Source organism: Suricata suricatta, chromosome 17 (genome assembly GCF_006229205.1).
Source record: "Suricata suricatta isolate VVHF042 chromosome 17, meerkat_22Aug2017_6uvM2_HiC, whole genome shotgun sequence".
Classification (NCBI taxonomy): Eukaryota; Metazoa; Chordata; class Mammalia; order Carnivora; family Herpestidae; genus Suricata; species Suricata suricatta.
Window position 1 is genome coordinate 35,232,397 of NC_043716.1, and position 15,811 is coordinate 35,248,207.

General features: G+C 43.4%; 1 protein-coding gene and 1 pseudogene across 1 annotated transcript in view; one reads left to right on the forward strand and one right to left on the reverse strand.

Moving 5' to 3' along the window:
* SKAP1 (src kinase associated phosphoprotein 1) overlaps window positions 1-15,811 on the forward strand; it is a 275,716-nt gene that overhangs the window by 220,202 nt on the left and 39,703 nt on the right. Inside the window, exons 5-8 of the mRNA XM_029929018.1 lie at window positions 7,155-7,232; window positions 8,072-8,155; window positions 10,797-10,921; window positions 13,966-14,029. Of these exons, the coding sequence (XP_029784878.1) occupies window positions 7,155-7,232; window positions 8,072-8,155; window positions 10,797-10,921; window positions 13,966-14,029 (351 nt within the window). The remainder of the gene's footprint in view (window positions 1-7,154; window positions 7,233-8,071; window positions 8,156-10,796; window positions 10,922-13,965; window positions 14,030-15,811) is intronic.
* Window positions 569-743, reverse strand: LOC115283149 (annotated as a pseudogene).

The window sequence follows — 15,811 nt, forward strand, 5'->3', positions numbered from 1 at the left end:
GAACCAGGGGGAACGGAGGAGGGAGAGAGAGTTGGGGAGAGAGAGGGATGCAGAACTTGAGAGACTATTGAAAGCTGAGAATGAACTGAGGGTTGGGGGGGAGGGGGGGGGAAGACAGGTGGTGGTGATGGTGGAGGGCACTTGAGGGGAAGAGCACTGGGTGTTGTATGGAAAACAATTTGACAATAAAATATTATGGGAAAAAAAAAGAAAATGTGGTTTATATATACAATGGAATACTACTTGGCAATGAGAAAGAATGAAATCTTGCCATTTGCAACCACATAGATGGAACTGGAGGGTGTTTATGCTAAATGAAATAAGTCATTCAGAGAAAGATAGATATCGTATGTTTTCACTCATATGTGGAATTTGAGAAACCTAACAGAAGACCATGGGGGGAGGGGGAAAAATAGTTTCAAACAGAGAGGGAGGCAAGCCATAAGAGACTCTTAAATACAGAGAACAAACTGAGGCTTGGTGGGGGGAAGGGTGCGGGAAAGAGGGGAAAATGGGTGATGGGCATTGAGAAGGGCACTTGTTGGGATGAGCACTGGGTGTCGTCTGTAAGTGATGAATCATGGGAATCTACTCCCGAAGCTAAGAGCACACTGTATACACTGTATGTTAGCTACCTTGACAGTAAATTATATTTTTTAAATATTTATAAAAATATAATAATAATTTTTTTGACATCAAGTATTATTCTACACTTGATCTTAGCCAAAAGGCCGAGAAGCGATTCAAGTATTATTCTAAAACCACACACTGTGACTGCTTCTTTTTTCCATACATAAATGGGGTCTCTTGTGGGAGAGTGAGGCTGGGAGATCCTGTCCTTCCTCAACCACTCTGAGTGCGTCTCCTCAACTCAAGCTCAGGGTGGTGGAAAGGGTCCGGGCTGTTCCAGCTGAGCAGCTTTCAGCAAGTTCAGTAATTTCCCTAACACTCAGTTTCCTGGTCTATAAAGTGGAGCTGATAATAATACATACCTCATAGGCTACTGTGATGCTCAGATGAGATATAAACATGCTTTATAAAATGCAGATTAAAGGTTTATTAGGTTTTTTCATTTTATTAAAACATACTCGTTTTCATTATTTTTTTAAGTTTTTATTTATTTTGAGAGAGAGTAAGCACAAGCGGAGGAAAATCAGAGAGAAAGAGACAGAATCCCAAGCAGGCTCTGCACTATCAGCACAGAGCCCAACATGGGGGCTCGAACTCACAAACTGTGAGACCATGACCTGAGCCAAGATCAAGAGTCAGATGCTTAACTGACTACCATCCCAGCGCCCCTAGTTTTAATTATTTTGTTAACTATTCTGTCATCAATTATCTGCTTTCTTTTCTTGGTATTACTTATTGGCCTAGAATCTCTCATGAATTTTCTTTATCTTCAGTATAACAAGATTTCTTTCACAGATTTTTACAGTCTGGTCTGTCACCTGGATTTTTTTTTTAAGACCTTAAAAAGTTGGAGGGCTGACAAGAGTCCATCAAGATCTCCTGAACGTTGTCTCCTGTGCTGGCTTGCTAACTGCAGATTGCGATCCCTTCTGTGCTCCAACATCCTTCAGTCTGTTTCCAGTTGCCCTAGTTTTGTTTTCTAGCTTCTTCAGCCACAGCTTGTTGAAGAGCTTGACCAAGTTACTTCGTGTTCCCTCCTCTTCCTTTCCTCTGCATCTGGGTTATTCCTCCATGAACTTAAAGCCCTCTGAGCAGTCACTGCATCTCTGAAATTTTCCGATACTAAGTCGATTATTATTCATGATTTAGAATTTTTCACCTTGTTTTGGTGTGAACCCTTTAATAAGTGAAGCAAAATGACAGGGAAGTGTGAGGAATAGGTGCCAACTCAGGCGGGTAGCGAATAGAACCACAGAAGTTAGAGAATTCTGTGAAGCTGTCCCAAAACACTAAGAGAGAAAGAGTCTTTGAAACCCAACTTCCCTGTTAGTATCATGCTCAGAATTTGAACACTGCATGCCGGACACCTCAAGCTGACTGTCATTGGCTTCTGAAAACTGAGAAAAAAAAGCAAAAAGTAACCCAGAAATGCAAGAAACTGAAGAAAAACTGTAATGAACTTATTTTACAAAGGCCACAGCAACCAAACACAAAGGAGATTTAGGACAAGTGACCACCAGACAAGAGAATACTACCGTCACCCACCCTCCCTGCAATACGCTCTTCCACTTTGTACATTTGAGGCATTGTGAAGTGTGTGTTTGTCACTTGTCTGCCAAAGCACATACACCAGCAATCTATTGCAGATGGAACATCACCATCCCCAGCCTCCAAATATTAGATTTTCTCCAACCTCAGCCACCCAATACCCTGGGGCCTTTATCACAGGTACTTTAATGGAGGAACCTGGTAAATTTCACCGGCCTGAAATTCACCCCTGGTAGCTATCAGTGTCTAAGCCAGAGTTTGGTCCCTTTTTCCAAACAAGTGGAAAGAACTTGAACTAAAAGGAAAAGGGAGGATGGGAGAAGTCCACAGTTTAAAGGAGGGGTGGCAGTTGAACAAATGATGTTTTTTAAAACTCATTGATTTGGGGCACCTGGATAGCTCAGTTGTTTGAGCATCCAATTTCAACTCAGGTCATGATCTCGTGGTTTATGAATTGGAGCCCCGCATCGGGCTCTGTGCTGACAGCTCAGAGCCTGGAGCCTGCTTCCAATTCTGTGTCTCCTTCTCTCTCTCTCTGCTCCTCGCCTGCTCACACTCTGTCTCTCACTCAAAAATAAACAAACATAAAAAAAATTTTTAATCATTGATTTTCATTTCAGGTTGGCTTAGCAAGAAACCAAGCCAGCTGCCTCTGAGGGAAGTTCACGGGCACCTGGCTGGTTCTGCAGGGAGGGGCTGTGGCCTTTTTGCAGTGAGATTGCTCAGCCTCTTGTACTGTTAGCCTTGTGCTGTGGTGTTGCCAAGTGATTTCTCCAATTCTCTTTTCTCAGTGGGCTAGAACACAGCTGATTAAATAGGCCGTGACTCACATAAGCTCCCGTGTCTTTTTTATTGACTGCTTTATGGAAATGTATCACACTCAAAGGGTCCCCATTGTTGTTGCTGTCCACAGCTGACTGAGGAGTCATGTTTAGCCCTGAGAGACAGAATCCTACTTCCTCGTGTTTTATTGCAGAGTTGAGTATGGGTGGGATACAAGGGTTTAAAGGAATCTGGATGAGGAGAGAAAGATGTCTGAGAATTTCTTTTATCTTCAACTGCCACGAAAGTTGGGTGGCCATCACTTCTAGGTAACACCTTTTCTGCTGATCTTATCTTTATGGCCCCACATCCTTCAGCTAAGTGAATCTTTTCTTTATATGGGCTATTCTGGGAGATTTAGTTAAGTGCAGTGGTAGAGAGAGATGAAGACACGAATGTAATTCTGTTTTGTGCTGATGCACTGTGATACACCCTTAGGTTTATCCAAGAAGGCTATTTCTTCCCAATAAATTTAAATCATTTCTATTTTTTCATTAAGATGGTGATATCTTTTTTTCAAGTAATGGACAAGAAGCCTCGATTGTTTTTAAAAATTGAATACTTACATATAGATGTTTTTGCCTTAAAATAGCAACTCGTGTAATTATTTGTGGCTTCTTCCTGTTTCTATTATCATCTTGCAAAGCATTTACATACTTTCTATTAGGCATTAAGTAGCTCTGCAGACCTGTTCATTTGCCACTCGATATGGATTCAGGCATATAAGGCTCCTTCAGCTTCGTCACCCTGGGACCATGGCCAATGTGGTGCATCCTCAAGATCACTGGTTCTTGATCAGTAGGACACTGAGCTGACACCGAACTAGGGGGCAGCTTGAATGCCACAATGGCTTCCCATCCTGGTTGCCTGGATTCATCTGATAGATCATGGGACTAATGAAATTGAGCTCAGTGTCAACTTACACTGAGAACAATTCTGTTATTAGACTCCCCACACAGTGCCTTGTACACAGAAGACCACCACTAGAATAGAGACTGATTTGATTTCCTAATTGTTTTCCATAGCCATTTCAAACTTCACCTCCATGTCATCCCATTTTTTCCACTGCCCATCGGGGAAACCAGGCCAGAGAGTTCATCAGTACAGATTCCCTCTAATAAGACAGCAATATAACACATCTTGCAAAAACCCAACACATAAAATACCGTATTTCTAGCTTATCTGAATCTGTTGGTGAATGACCGAGAGAGAAAAGTCAGCAACTCACTTCTTGCCCAATTTCAGCAAACTGAGTGTGACTCTTTTGGAGAGAAGGTGGTGATGGTAACTGACCCTCGTTTCCTAGAATTAGTGACTCAGGGTTCAAACGTCTCTGCAGCATTATGTCTTTGTTTTCTTGGTGGTGGCATTCTTGGGTTTCGGTTGGTGGGGAGAGAAAAGCCTCATGCTGATAATGTACTGAAAGTAAATGAAATTAAATAAGCGAAGCAGTGCTCATCACTACTTCCTTCCCCCCTGGGTAATTCAATTCAAGCTCTCTTTCTGATGGCAACTTGCAGGGACTGTCTCTGTCACCCCGCTGGGGCCTGGAGTCTTAACATCTAAATAAAAGTTTCACTCAAGCATTTTTTATGCTCCTGCCAGCAGGATCAGTGAGCTGGTGTGGGCACATTAATGTAATATTCATACTCACAGACTCTCCCCGCACACGAGGCAATGTCTTCCCATTTTCATAATTATAGATGTTCCATAAAATGGCATTTAGATTTGCATTAAAAAAGGAGGTTTGAATTCTAATAGAACGTTTAACATGTCTTTTATGATTCAGACTCTCCGCATCTCTAACTAGAAGCTGTGTCTCTAAGTTTAACAAGACCTTAAAACAAGAAAAAGAAAAGAAAAAAAAACTGCAAGAAGAAATAGAAACTCCAAACTTAGGGGATCCTGTGTTTCTCATCTCCTGTGTCTTTCATTTCATTTTTAGGCCTCTAGGAGCAACTTTTGGTAGTGCTGCTGGGAGGATGGGCTCTCCTGCCAACGGCCTCCTCAACCATATCGGGTTCTCAGCCCGGCCACTCTCCCCTCCATAGGATCAGTTTCTATTTTCTTGGAGAGCATTTCCAGAGAGGGACTAGAATGTTCAGAAGGGTGGGAGAAACGAAAGGGTCCTAGATAAATGAACTTCCCTCTGCTGCCGTTCATCTCACGGGTGCACCTGAGACCCATTGGGAGGATTTATAGCAGCCAGAGTTCACTAACCGTAGAGCACACAAATGAAAATAGTCCATGAGCAAGGAAGTTGACAATAAGGACAAATAGAAAGAATCAGGCACTTAGACACACTAAAAAAGAAAAATTCTTCAGATCTCTATATTTAAAAGTAGGTTCAAAACAGCTTAGAACCAAAAGATAATCTTAGTTGCATTTTAAATTGTCTTAAAATGTTATTTTTAGGAGCACCTGGGTGGCTCAGTCACTTGAATGTCCAACTCTTGATTTAGGCTCAGGTCATAATCCCAGGGACATGAGATTGAGCCCCATGTCAGGCTCCATGTTGAGTGTGGAGCCTGCTTGAGATTCTTACTGTCCCTCTGCCCCTCCCCCACTCACACACACACTTGTGCTCTCTTGCTCTCTCTCTCTCTAACATAAAAACATTTTTAAGTTATTTTTAAACAAGAAATATTTTAAACAAGAAGTAAATTGTCAGTTCATACCCACCACTGTGGATAAATGTTATTGTAAATTTCAAAAAAAAAAAAAACAGTTGTGTAATTGAAAAAAAATTTATTTCACCCAAAAGTCTTAAGAGATTGTATAAGTGACCAAGTTGATTCCTAAGTGGTTGTCCCTTCAGTTGGTTTGTATTTTGTTTTGCTTTCTAAATCTTTTAAGGGAAACCAAAGGAACTTTGATTTTGGAGACTAAAAAGAATAAACATTAGGATCCTACCAGCCCACTCTCTTTATTTCTCCTAATTAAGAAATATGGGGGCGCCTGGGTGGCTCAGTTGATTGAGCGTCCGACCTCGGCTCAGGTCATGATCTCACAGTTCATGGGTTCGAGCACCGCATCAGGCTCTATGCCAACAGCTCAGAGCCTGGAGCCTGCTTCAGATTCTGTCTCCCTGTCTCTCTCTGCCCCTCCCCCTCTCATGCTCTGTCTCTGTCTCAGAAATAAATAAACATTTAAAATTTTTTAAAAAAAGGAAATATGGACTTGGGGGCACTTGGCTGGCTCAGTCAGAAGAGCACACAACTCTTAATCTCGGGATCATGAGTTTGAGCCCCATGTTGGGTGTAGAGATTACCAAAAAAATAAATAAACTTAAAAGAAAAGAAATATGGACTTATATTTTTAAGCATTTTTTGTGTTCTTGTTTCATTTGATTTTTTAAGGAGTAAATTCCTTTTTTTTTTTGGTCCTTTACTCTTCCCTTCTGTAAAATAAGTATAAACCCTAGTGGTGAAAGATGAATGAGGATCTTGACTTCTCAATAAATTTGTACCTAACAAGGCTAATTGAAAGTCAAGGATGTTAGCAGCATACAATTAAAGGCTGATGTCCATTCCAGAATCTTCTCTTGGTAAAGGCTCCTACTATTCTTAAGCTCTTTCCCATACTTGAACAAATCCAGGATTTGGTGGTTATTGCCAGTTCAGCTTGCGCAGACCTTCTTTGTGTGAGCTTAATAAAATTTATGTTCACTAGGTGGCTTTCTGTTTCGTTGTTGTTGTTGTTGTTGTTTTAAGAGTGAGTGTGTGTTTATGGCTCTCACGGAGGTGGCTGCATTTATGGTGAACTCTGTCACTCATTAAAGCGTCTCTCTGCTGTAGCGATTCATTTGACTTTTGATGATCTCAATGTGGTTATCCAATTTGGAGCTTATCTCCGCTGCAGATTCCTAATTCTCTGGAGTCCTTTTCTTGCCAATCAGTACATATTTAGGGTACCTTCCCTTGCACAAACTAATGTGTGTTTAGATCATTATAAGTGATTTTAGCATTAGATATAATGAGGAAGAATGAAAATTTACTGGTTTTCCCAATCATATAAAAATTGTCTTATTTAGTGCTGTGCTGAAGCAATTGCCCTTCTGGACCCCCTTCATTAATGTAGATTATCTAAAGTTGCCTAAATAAATGAAAACTCTGCCAGGTTTCAACAAAGCATTTTGCTGTTGTTCCTTTTAGGAGTGGAAGACGTCACAAGAGGAGCTCAAGAGCTGGATAGCATCATCAAGCAAGGATACTTGGAGAAGAAAAGCAAAGGTACTGATTAGACCCACAGGTCTCAGAACATTCCAGGAAGGGAAGGGAAATGAGGGAAAAGAGGGATAATTTCTCTATGCCCAGTTCTGTGCTCAGGAGCTAGAAGGCCAAAGGGAAAGCAAGAGAGAAGTCTGGGGTTTTTGTGTAGTCCGATGCCTCCAAAATCCTCAGCAGATTGTGAGCTTCGTCAGGATAGGAACTGGTTCTGCTTTGCTCACCTGGTACACAACAGGTGCTTTATAACTCCTTGTTGAATGAATTAACGATGATATTCTTGTTCTCATCTCAGTGTGCTCCCACAGAGCAAAACTCTGTTGCCAAGAGTGTCATTTTATACCCTATGTGAAGCAGCCCAGTTTCAAGTTTCAAAAGAGCCCAACTCTTGACCTACCACTCACTGGATGAGAATAGATACCCCTATCCTAAGCCCGGGGTCCCAAGTTTAACACTCAAAAGGCAAATTGGAGAGAAAGCCTTTCCTGTTCCCATGGCCTGAGCATCAGTTTGGTTTGCTGAAAGGTACCACATAAAGCTATCATAGAGAATTTGAAAAGTACTGGATGAGATTAGAACCTGAAAGATATCAGGAAGAAAAATCACGAGACAGCTGTGAGAGGTCAGGAAAGGCACACCCGTGTAGAATTTGGACCTTTAACGGAGCGAGCCCTCTGGTCTCTGAGTCAATATGGGATAACCTTCGGGAGTGAAAGGGAGGGTTTTACAGTCCATTAACCTAGGAAATAAAACAGTAACACACTGGACTGTGTGTTGTTGGACTTTACGGACTCTTCAGTGGTTGTAGTTACCTGAATTTATGTCCCTTACTGCTGTTCCATTAGATCATAGCTTCTTTGGATCAGAATGGCAGAAGCGGTGGTGTGTTGTCAGCAGAGGCCTCTTCTACTACTATGCTAATGAGAAAAGTAAGTGTTCTTCATCCACACAGCAGCAGTTCACTCCTGGGTGCAAGCACTTCGTAAATTCTCAAGCACTAAGACCTGAAGATAGCAGTCCTTAACTAACACCCATAAAGGGACACGCCTGGGAAAGGACGAGGCTTGGGTAAGTCATACCTTGCCCGTCATCAAAAACACAGACGCCAATTTAGAAATTATTTCCCCTTCACAGACTAGGAGAGTATGGTCAGCATATCAAAAGGTTGTCTTTTATTATGACTAATAACCCAATATTATCAAGGTTGGACACTTTGGTATTCTTTTTTTTAAAAAAAAAAAAACTCAAACTGTTTACATACATTAATAATATAGTTAAAATACTGGAGGGAAAATTTCTGAGAAAGGTTTAAACAGGCTGCCAACAGCCCAGACACAGAACCCTTGGGTCCAAACTCTCTAAGAATATGGTCTCAACTTCATCCTACGGAATGCTGGGAAGTAGTCCAGTGGACATCCCTAGAGCCATGGAGTGTTGAGACCCAAATGGTGGCTGTGCCCAGGAGACACCCTCCAGCCAGATGGCGGGGGCAGTGAAGTGTTGACTCGGGCCAGAGGCAGCTTCTTAATGAGCCACCACTGAGTCAATCAAACACACCCCTCATATGCTCTCGCTAGAAGACCTCCCGTCCATGCTCGGCACTGTCGCTAAGTTCGCGAGAAGGAACAGAAGATCTAAGCGCAAACTGGAGGCAGCTACAGCTAAATACAAGCTAAAACTGATCACTGTCAGTGAACACAAACTTTCGAAGAGGGGATTCTCTCCTGGAAACCCACGCTTCCCCGGGAGTACTTCTACGAAACAAGAGAGACATACAGGAAGGCAAAGCATCAGTTCCTGTGGGGGCTTTCTTGGGCTCCGCCACCTCCTTTTCCTTCCAGCCATTCCCTGTTTCTCTTCTCTTCCTTCTCTCCTGGGATGAGGCATCTCCCAACGCCTAAATATCCAGTCTAAGGAATAATCAGATATCTATCCAATTGCCTTTGGACTCCCCATGCCTTTGGCCTCAAGGTGGCGGAAAGAACCGCACCTTTGCCAGGTGACCTGACATTGATTTGTGCTTGGGCGTCAAGGCCAATGGCTCACCCTGCCTTTCTGCCTGCCGCAGGTGATCGCCAACTTCCTCTTGGGCTCACCCTTTTATATTCTTCAGAGACTTTCCCATGTAGGGGTGAAGTGTGAAGCCTTACCTGGGGATCTCGGCAGCACAGCTCAAAACCTGAGTCACACACCCCCGGCGTCCTTCCAACGCCCCGCCCACCGGCTGAACCCGCAACGCAACCTGTTCCCTGAATTCCAGGCATACAAGCCCGCCTGGGGCTATTTTCTTATTTTAATCCTTCAAACTAATATAATATGTATGTCACTGTGAAACTGTTCCTCGTGCCCCTGGCGTTTCAATAAGTGGTGGGCATATCTGGATATAAAACCAGGTGTCAGGTTCGTTCATTCAGAATCCTCTATACTCAAGGTGAGAGAGCGGGAGAGGGAGAGACTTGGAGACTTTTATGGACCATTTTGCCGTCAGGGGGAAATAAAACCTGGTGACCAAAGCAACAACAAAACATTTTAGTGGCCAGTTAGAACAAGGAGAGATACTTCAACCAAAAAGATTCCGGTGTCAAAAAGCACTGTTGCATGGCTCCCTTCTCGCCAGTTACTTCTTATTGTGCCCAAGACATTTTCTTGGGACGTATACAGTGTTTGTGTATTTCCTTTAGCTCAACCAGGTAAGGAGAGAGTCTTTTTCTTTCCTTTTCCTAATATTGTCATCCCACTGCCACTTTATCACCATCAGCCTCAAAAAGCACGTATTCAGCAATTCATTCCACCTGATAACAGGACACAAATCATCGCCCAGACGCTGTGGTCCCAATCCTCTGTATGTTCTGCCTGAACTGCACAAGGAGGACACAAAATCACTGGGAACCACTGCGTCTTTTTCTCTTCCTAGTATTTTATTTTTTAAAAAGAGAGTGACAGCCAGAGAGGTCTCTCCTTTCCTTCACCTAGGGTCCTTTCCTTCCTGGTCACCCAATGCCACTTCCCAATTTGACCTCTGGGAAGGGGGACAAAATACTGAGCTTTAATTATTCTCCCCCTCACATGAGTTTCCACCAGACCAGCAGGAGGCGGAGGGCGGTCTGGCCCAAATGCTACATAGGGCAGAGGAGGGGATCCAGGAACTCATAATGCCCCCCGAGCTGCCGTCCCTTCCCCTCAGATGTGAGCTCTGCTGCCCTGGATAATAATAACGCTGCGGTTCTGTAACAGCCTTCAAGAGCCTCACGTTCACAGCCACACTCTCCCTGCTGTAATAATTCCTTCTTTCTGTTGTTATAGATCTCTTAACATTCTAATAAATTCTCCGTCTCCGTTGTCCTCTTTTGGCAAAATAACCTTTCACGTTGCATTTCCCCAGCTTGGCAGTGATCTCTGCCTCGCTGTCGCAGTAGCCCCTTCCTGAGCTTCCTTGATGACCTTTCCTTGACTATTGTGGCTCCTCGGGGACAGAACAGCTATTGCCATGCTTTTAGCTTACGTACCAGAGAGGACGCCTTCCCTTGGTCGCATCTTCTCTAGGGACACAGGGGGTCTTCTGTCTTGCAGGCAAGCAGCCCAAAGGGACCTTTCTCATTAAGGACTACAGTGTCCGGATGGCCCCGCACCTGCGAAAAGATTCCAAGAAGGAATCCTGCTTTGAACTGACCTCCCAGGACAGGCGCAGCTATGAGGTAGGATTCGCGGAGGAGACGGCTGGCCCTCCCTGGCGGTGTAGTTTTGTTCCGTGTTTGCGTGCGAGCTGGGAGTGCTGTGCTGGGTTCCATCCTTTCTTCGTGACCTGCTCATTTCTTACCAGGACCTTCTTTCTTGACATATCCTCACCTTTGCCATGGGGTGCCCTCCCTCCTGCTCCCTGTTGTCACTCTCATCCTAGATACTGCCTTTGGTTGGCTTCCACCTCCCACCCCTGCCCTTCCCGGTCTCACTCCATAGGTGAGAGTCTGGCAGCACACAATCCAGTTCCTCATTCGTCATCTCTAGCTTCACAGCTTTAATTCCCATTCTCTTTATTCATTCCCTGATTATCTTCCTTCCATGACATCCAGTAAAAGAAAAATCTGACTATAGAGTGAAAAATAAGTTACTTTCCCATATTCATCTCACTATCCAAGATCATCTTCCTGTGTGCAGATACACTGCATATCTCTGGAGGGATTTCTAAGATGCTGGTGACAATGATTAGTGAGTGGTCACAGTGATAAGTGGAGGGACTAGAAGACATGGGTTGGGGTGGGAAAGGCTGATTCTTTATATATTTTGATATGATATAGTAGGTAATATATAAGTAATGCATTTTTTAACTAAAGCAATAAAAAAATTGTGACTAAGAAATTGTCATGATTTTCACAAAAAGTATATTTTCACATGTGTGTATATGTGTACAAAGACCATTTCCTGCTTTTAGGAATTTTTATCTTATCACGATTTTACTAAAAGAATTCTTTAGCAAACTTACGAAAAAGAGAAAAGCCATGCTAAGGTTAATATCACTCACTTGAGTAAGGCTTTGACTCTTCAAATTACTGTCAGGACCTGTCCTTTTATGTTCTACAGTATCTTTTTTTTTGGGGGGAGTATTTTAAGGTATCTTTTTTTTTTTTAATGTTTTATTTATGTTTAATACAGAGAGAGACAGAGCATGAGGGGGGGAGGGGCAGAGAGAGAAGGAGACACAGAACTGGAAGCAGGCTCCAGGCTCTGAGCTAGCTGTCAGCACAGAGCCCGACGCGGGGCTCAAACCCACGAACGTGAGATCTGACCTGAGCCGAAGCCGGAGGCTTAACCGACTGAGCCACCCAGGCGCCCCTGTTCTACAGTATCTTAACCCTCATTTTGATAAAAACAACCTAGGTCTTCAATATGCAATCTCAAAAAAAATTTTTTATTGATTTTTTAATGTTTATTTTTGAGAGAAAGAGTGTGAGCAGGGGAGAGGCAGAGAGAGAAGGAGACACAGAATCCCAAGCAGGCTCCAGGCTTTGAGCTGTCAGCACAGAGCCCGGCGCGGGGCTCAAACTCACGAACCATGAGATCATGACCTGAGCCGAAGTCAGATGCTGAACTGACTGAGCCACCCAGGCGCCCCCCCCAAAATTTTTATTTTCACACTAAACTTTGTTAGAGAGGCCTTTATAGATATGTACGTAATAGACATATATACTTGGTATATTTCTAAGTTATTTTTATTATTCAGTATTGATGGTGCCTCCTCCAGATAAAAATTTATATGACAAGTCTAAATCAATTTCCTTAGACATTTTTTATGGAAATGAGTTTTTAAGAAATCAAGAATGACAGTGCCTATTAATAAGTATTAAGCAGGAATTCAGGTTTCTTACACAGCACATATCTTTGTCTTACCCTAATGGCCAGATAATAAAAATGTTTTTCAGCAACAGTCATTTCAAGTTGATTCATTTAAAATAAAAAATTACTAAGGCTTGCTGCTTGACTGGCTGGTTTTGTGAATCAGAATGTAGAGTTTGTTTACTTCTTCTTTTCTTTGGCCCATTGAATCCAAGTCATTACCATGGTCTGTGGATTCTTCCTCCACGATATCTTTTGGATCTTTGCCTTCTTATTCCCACAGCCATCACAATGGCCGTCCTCATCACCTCCCCCAGAGGGCTGGTTAAACAGCCTCCTAGCTGGTCTTCTGTCTCCCATTCCTCCCTATTCTAATCCCTCCTACCCACAACTATTGAAAGAATCTCCCGCTCGGTTGGCTAGAATTTACAGTGGTTTCCTGTTGCCTGCATTATAGGTTGAACCCCTAGTACTCGGAGCCCTCTCATCAACTCCTCCCTGACCCGCAACACTCCAGCCTCCCCTGTTACTGTCCTCCCGCCAAGCTGATCCGCCTTCCTTCCCTCAAACACAGTGGACTCATTCCTAATCCTCTGCACATGGTTCCCTCCACCAGGCAGTTTCTGTCAACTCTTTTAAAATCCAACCAAAACAGGGGTGCCTAGAGGGCACAGAGTGTCAGACTTCTGCGCAGGTCAGGATCTCCCAATTCATAAGTTTGAGCCCCGCATGAGGCTCTGCTGATGGCTCAGAGCCTGGAGCCTGCTTGGGATTCTGTTTCCTTCTCTGTCTGCCCCTCCCCCACTCATGCTCACATCTCTCTCTCTCTCTCTCTGTCTCTCTCTCTCTCTCTCTCAAAAATAAATAAACATTTAAAAATAAACATTCAAATCAATCAGTAAATAAAATCCAACCAAACCGTATTACAACAAGCTTCTCTGGTGAAATCTCAGCACCAGTAGTAAGTGCGCCTGTGCTCTCTCAGCCTCCAGCCATTACCGGATGCGCCTTCTTGGTAGTATTCCCATTCCAAGTGTGCGCATGGTCTCCATAACTGATGCATTGTTCTCTGAGGTCAGGAATTTGGGTTTGCTTTTTTTTTTCCTGGAAACTTTTCTCAAAATAATGTCTGACAAATGCATGGATAATCGAATGGATAATCGCACATGAACATGAACGTCCAGACTCAAACACTAGTCCACGTTGGGCATACAGAATTGCTGAAGGGAAATACTACTCTGAGTAAGATTTTGATCTTTTTTCTAAATATTAAGCAGAGAATCCTGAGCTTTCAGCTTGACTCTGCAACTTAACTCACAAGACTCTTCTCTTTGAACCTCCCTATAGGATTCATGGGAATTTTATGAATTCATGGAGGTGGTAAATTAATTCACTCATTTTTGTTTAGTTTACAGCTGCAAATCCGGCCGAAGCCAGAGACTGGGTGGATCAAATAAGTTTCTTGTTAAAGGGTAAGTATCATTACTCCAGAAACAATACTTAAGTGGATTTGCATAAATATAACCCACAGGCTACACTCTGTACTTTTTATCTGCTTGTTCTCCCTCCCACCAGCCTTCTTATAACAAAGTGGTACCACGTATGAAGGTAAAGAAACCATCAACGTGGAGATGACCTCTGTAATATCCGTAACCACTAGAAAAGGACATTCTGAAAACCAGCTCAGCTCAATTATGTGTCTCCTAACTCCTTATATTGTGGAAGGGAAATTTGTGATATCAAACATAAAGTTGCTCAGATACAATTTAGGTCCCAAATCTTCTTGTTTTAAACTTCGTAGGAAGTAGAAATCTATTATCATCACGGTGGCCTTCATGGCCATGAGACACTAGAAGCAAATTGTTCTTTCCCAAACTACAATAAACCGTCCTTGCTTTGGGATGGGAGGAGTCCTGCCTGAAGATGTTAAATGACCACTCTTAGAGTGCCCTCTGCTGGCCGACCTGCAGGCGCAGCAGGGGTGGTGGCCCAGGAGGGGCCTGGCAGGTGGAGGTAGCCGACTTGAGTCTGCCACTTGGCATCAGAGAGCCCACGGTATGCCATCACGGCAGGACCCTACCGCTGCAGAAAGGTAGAAACACCAACATGGACCAAGACCTAAGGAGAAGCGCATCAACCCAGAAACACCGAGACTTTTCGTCTCCGTTTTTTATTCTGCTGTAAGATTTTATTGTGGAGAAAAAGAAGGAAGCACCAAAGCTTTAATTACAAGAATTGCCTATTTTACTCGGTTTATGCCTTTGCTATCACAAAAACAAAGTATTGCATCTACCAAGAGCGTCACGTATAATAGACTGGAACTAGGCAAACATGAACATTGATGGCGAGACTGCAGGGTACACTCTCATCTAGGTGCCTTGGATTTATGCGTGTAATATACCCCTAAGTGTGTAAGCCTCAATAAAACTCAAAGCGGCTTTATTGAGCTGTACCCTGTGGTACTTTCAGAATCCCACATTGAAGAAATTATTCATTCCATTTTATTTTAAAACAAACAAAATAATAACATATGGTTTAAGCCACAAATGTGTCTTTGATCCCTTCCTCAAATGAGGTGGCACCAGAATTCAGATGAAAATTGCTGCAAAATCTTTATTAAATGCCTAATCAAGCCAAACAGCTTTATTGTGTTTTGAAATGAACACTGGATGTCTCTCCACCCTTTTCCTTCCCCAGAGTACCCTGTCGGCGCTCGCCCGTCCTGCGGAGGCCCCTCAGCAGGGTTTCAGAGAGCATTCTGTACTAGACGTCAGAGAACGAACCTTCCCAGTTCCCCAGTAAAATAGAAAACCAATCTCCCTCTCCTGCCCTGTGCTCCCCAGCGCTGTAATGGCTCAACATCCTCTGTGCGGTGACCCACTTTGAGGTCAGCCAGACGGTACATTGCAAAAGGGCATGGTAACCCCACAGCTCAGCCGTTCCATTCAGCCTTGCATTACTGTTACATTTTCCCAGATCTCGCTTTCTCCATTTCCACATTTTTCCGGGTGTTTTCTCTTTATAAACAAACTTGTCTGGCATTCTGCAGTGAGATCATGGAGGGGATGAACTTCTGACGGCTCAGCTACCCTGTGGAAGCCACCAGAGTCCCCGCAGCTCTGTGCCCCGGGCGAAGCACAGGCTATCACTCACCCTTCCAGTTTTCTACTTGGCGAACAGTGCGCAGCACGCTGGCGTTTCCTCTTCTGGCCTATTTTCTCCCCTTCGCTTCATGTGATCAGTCGCACACTCAT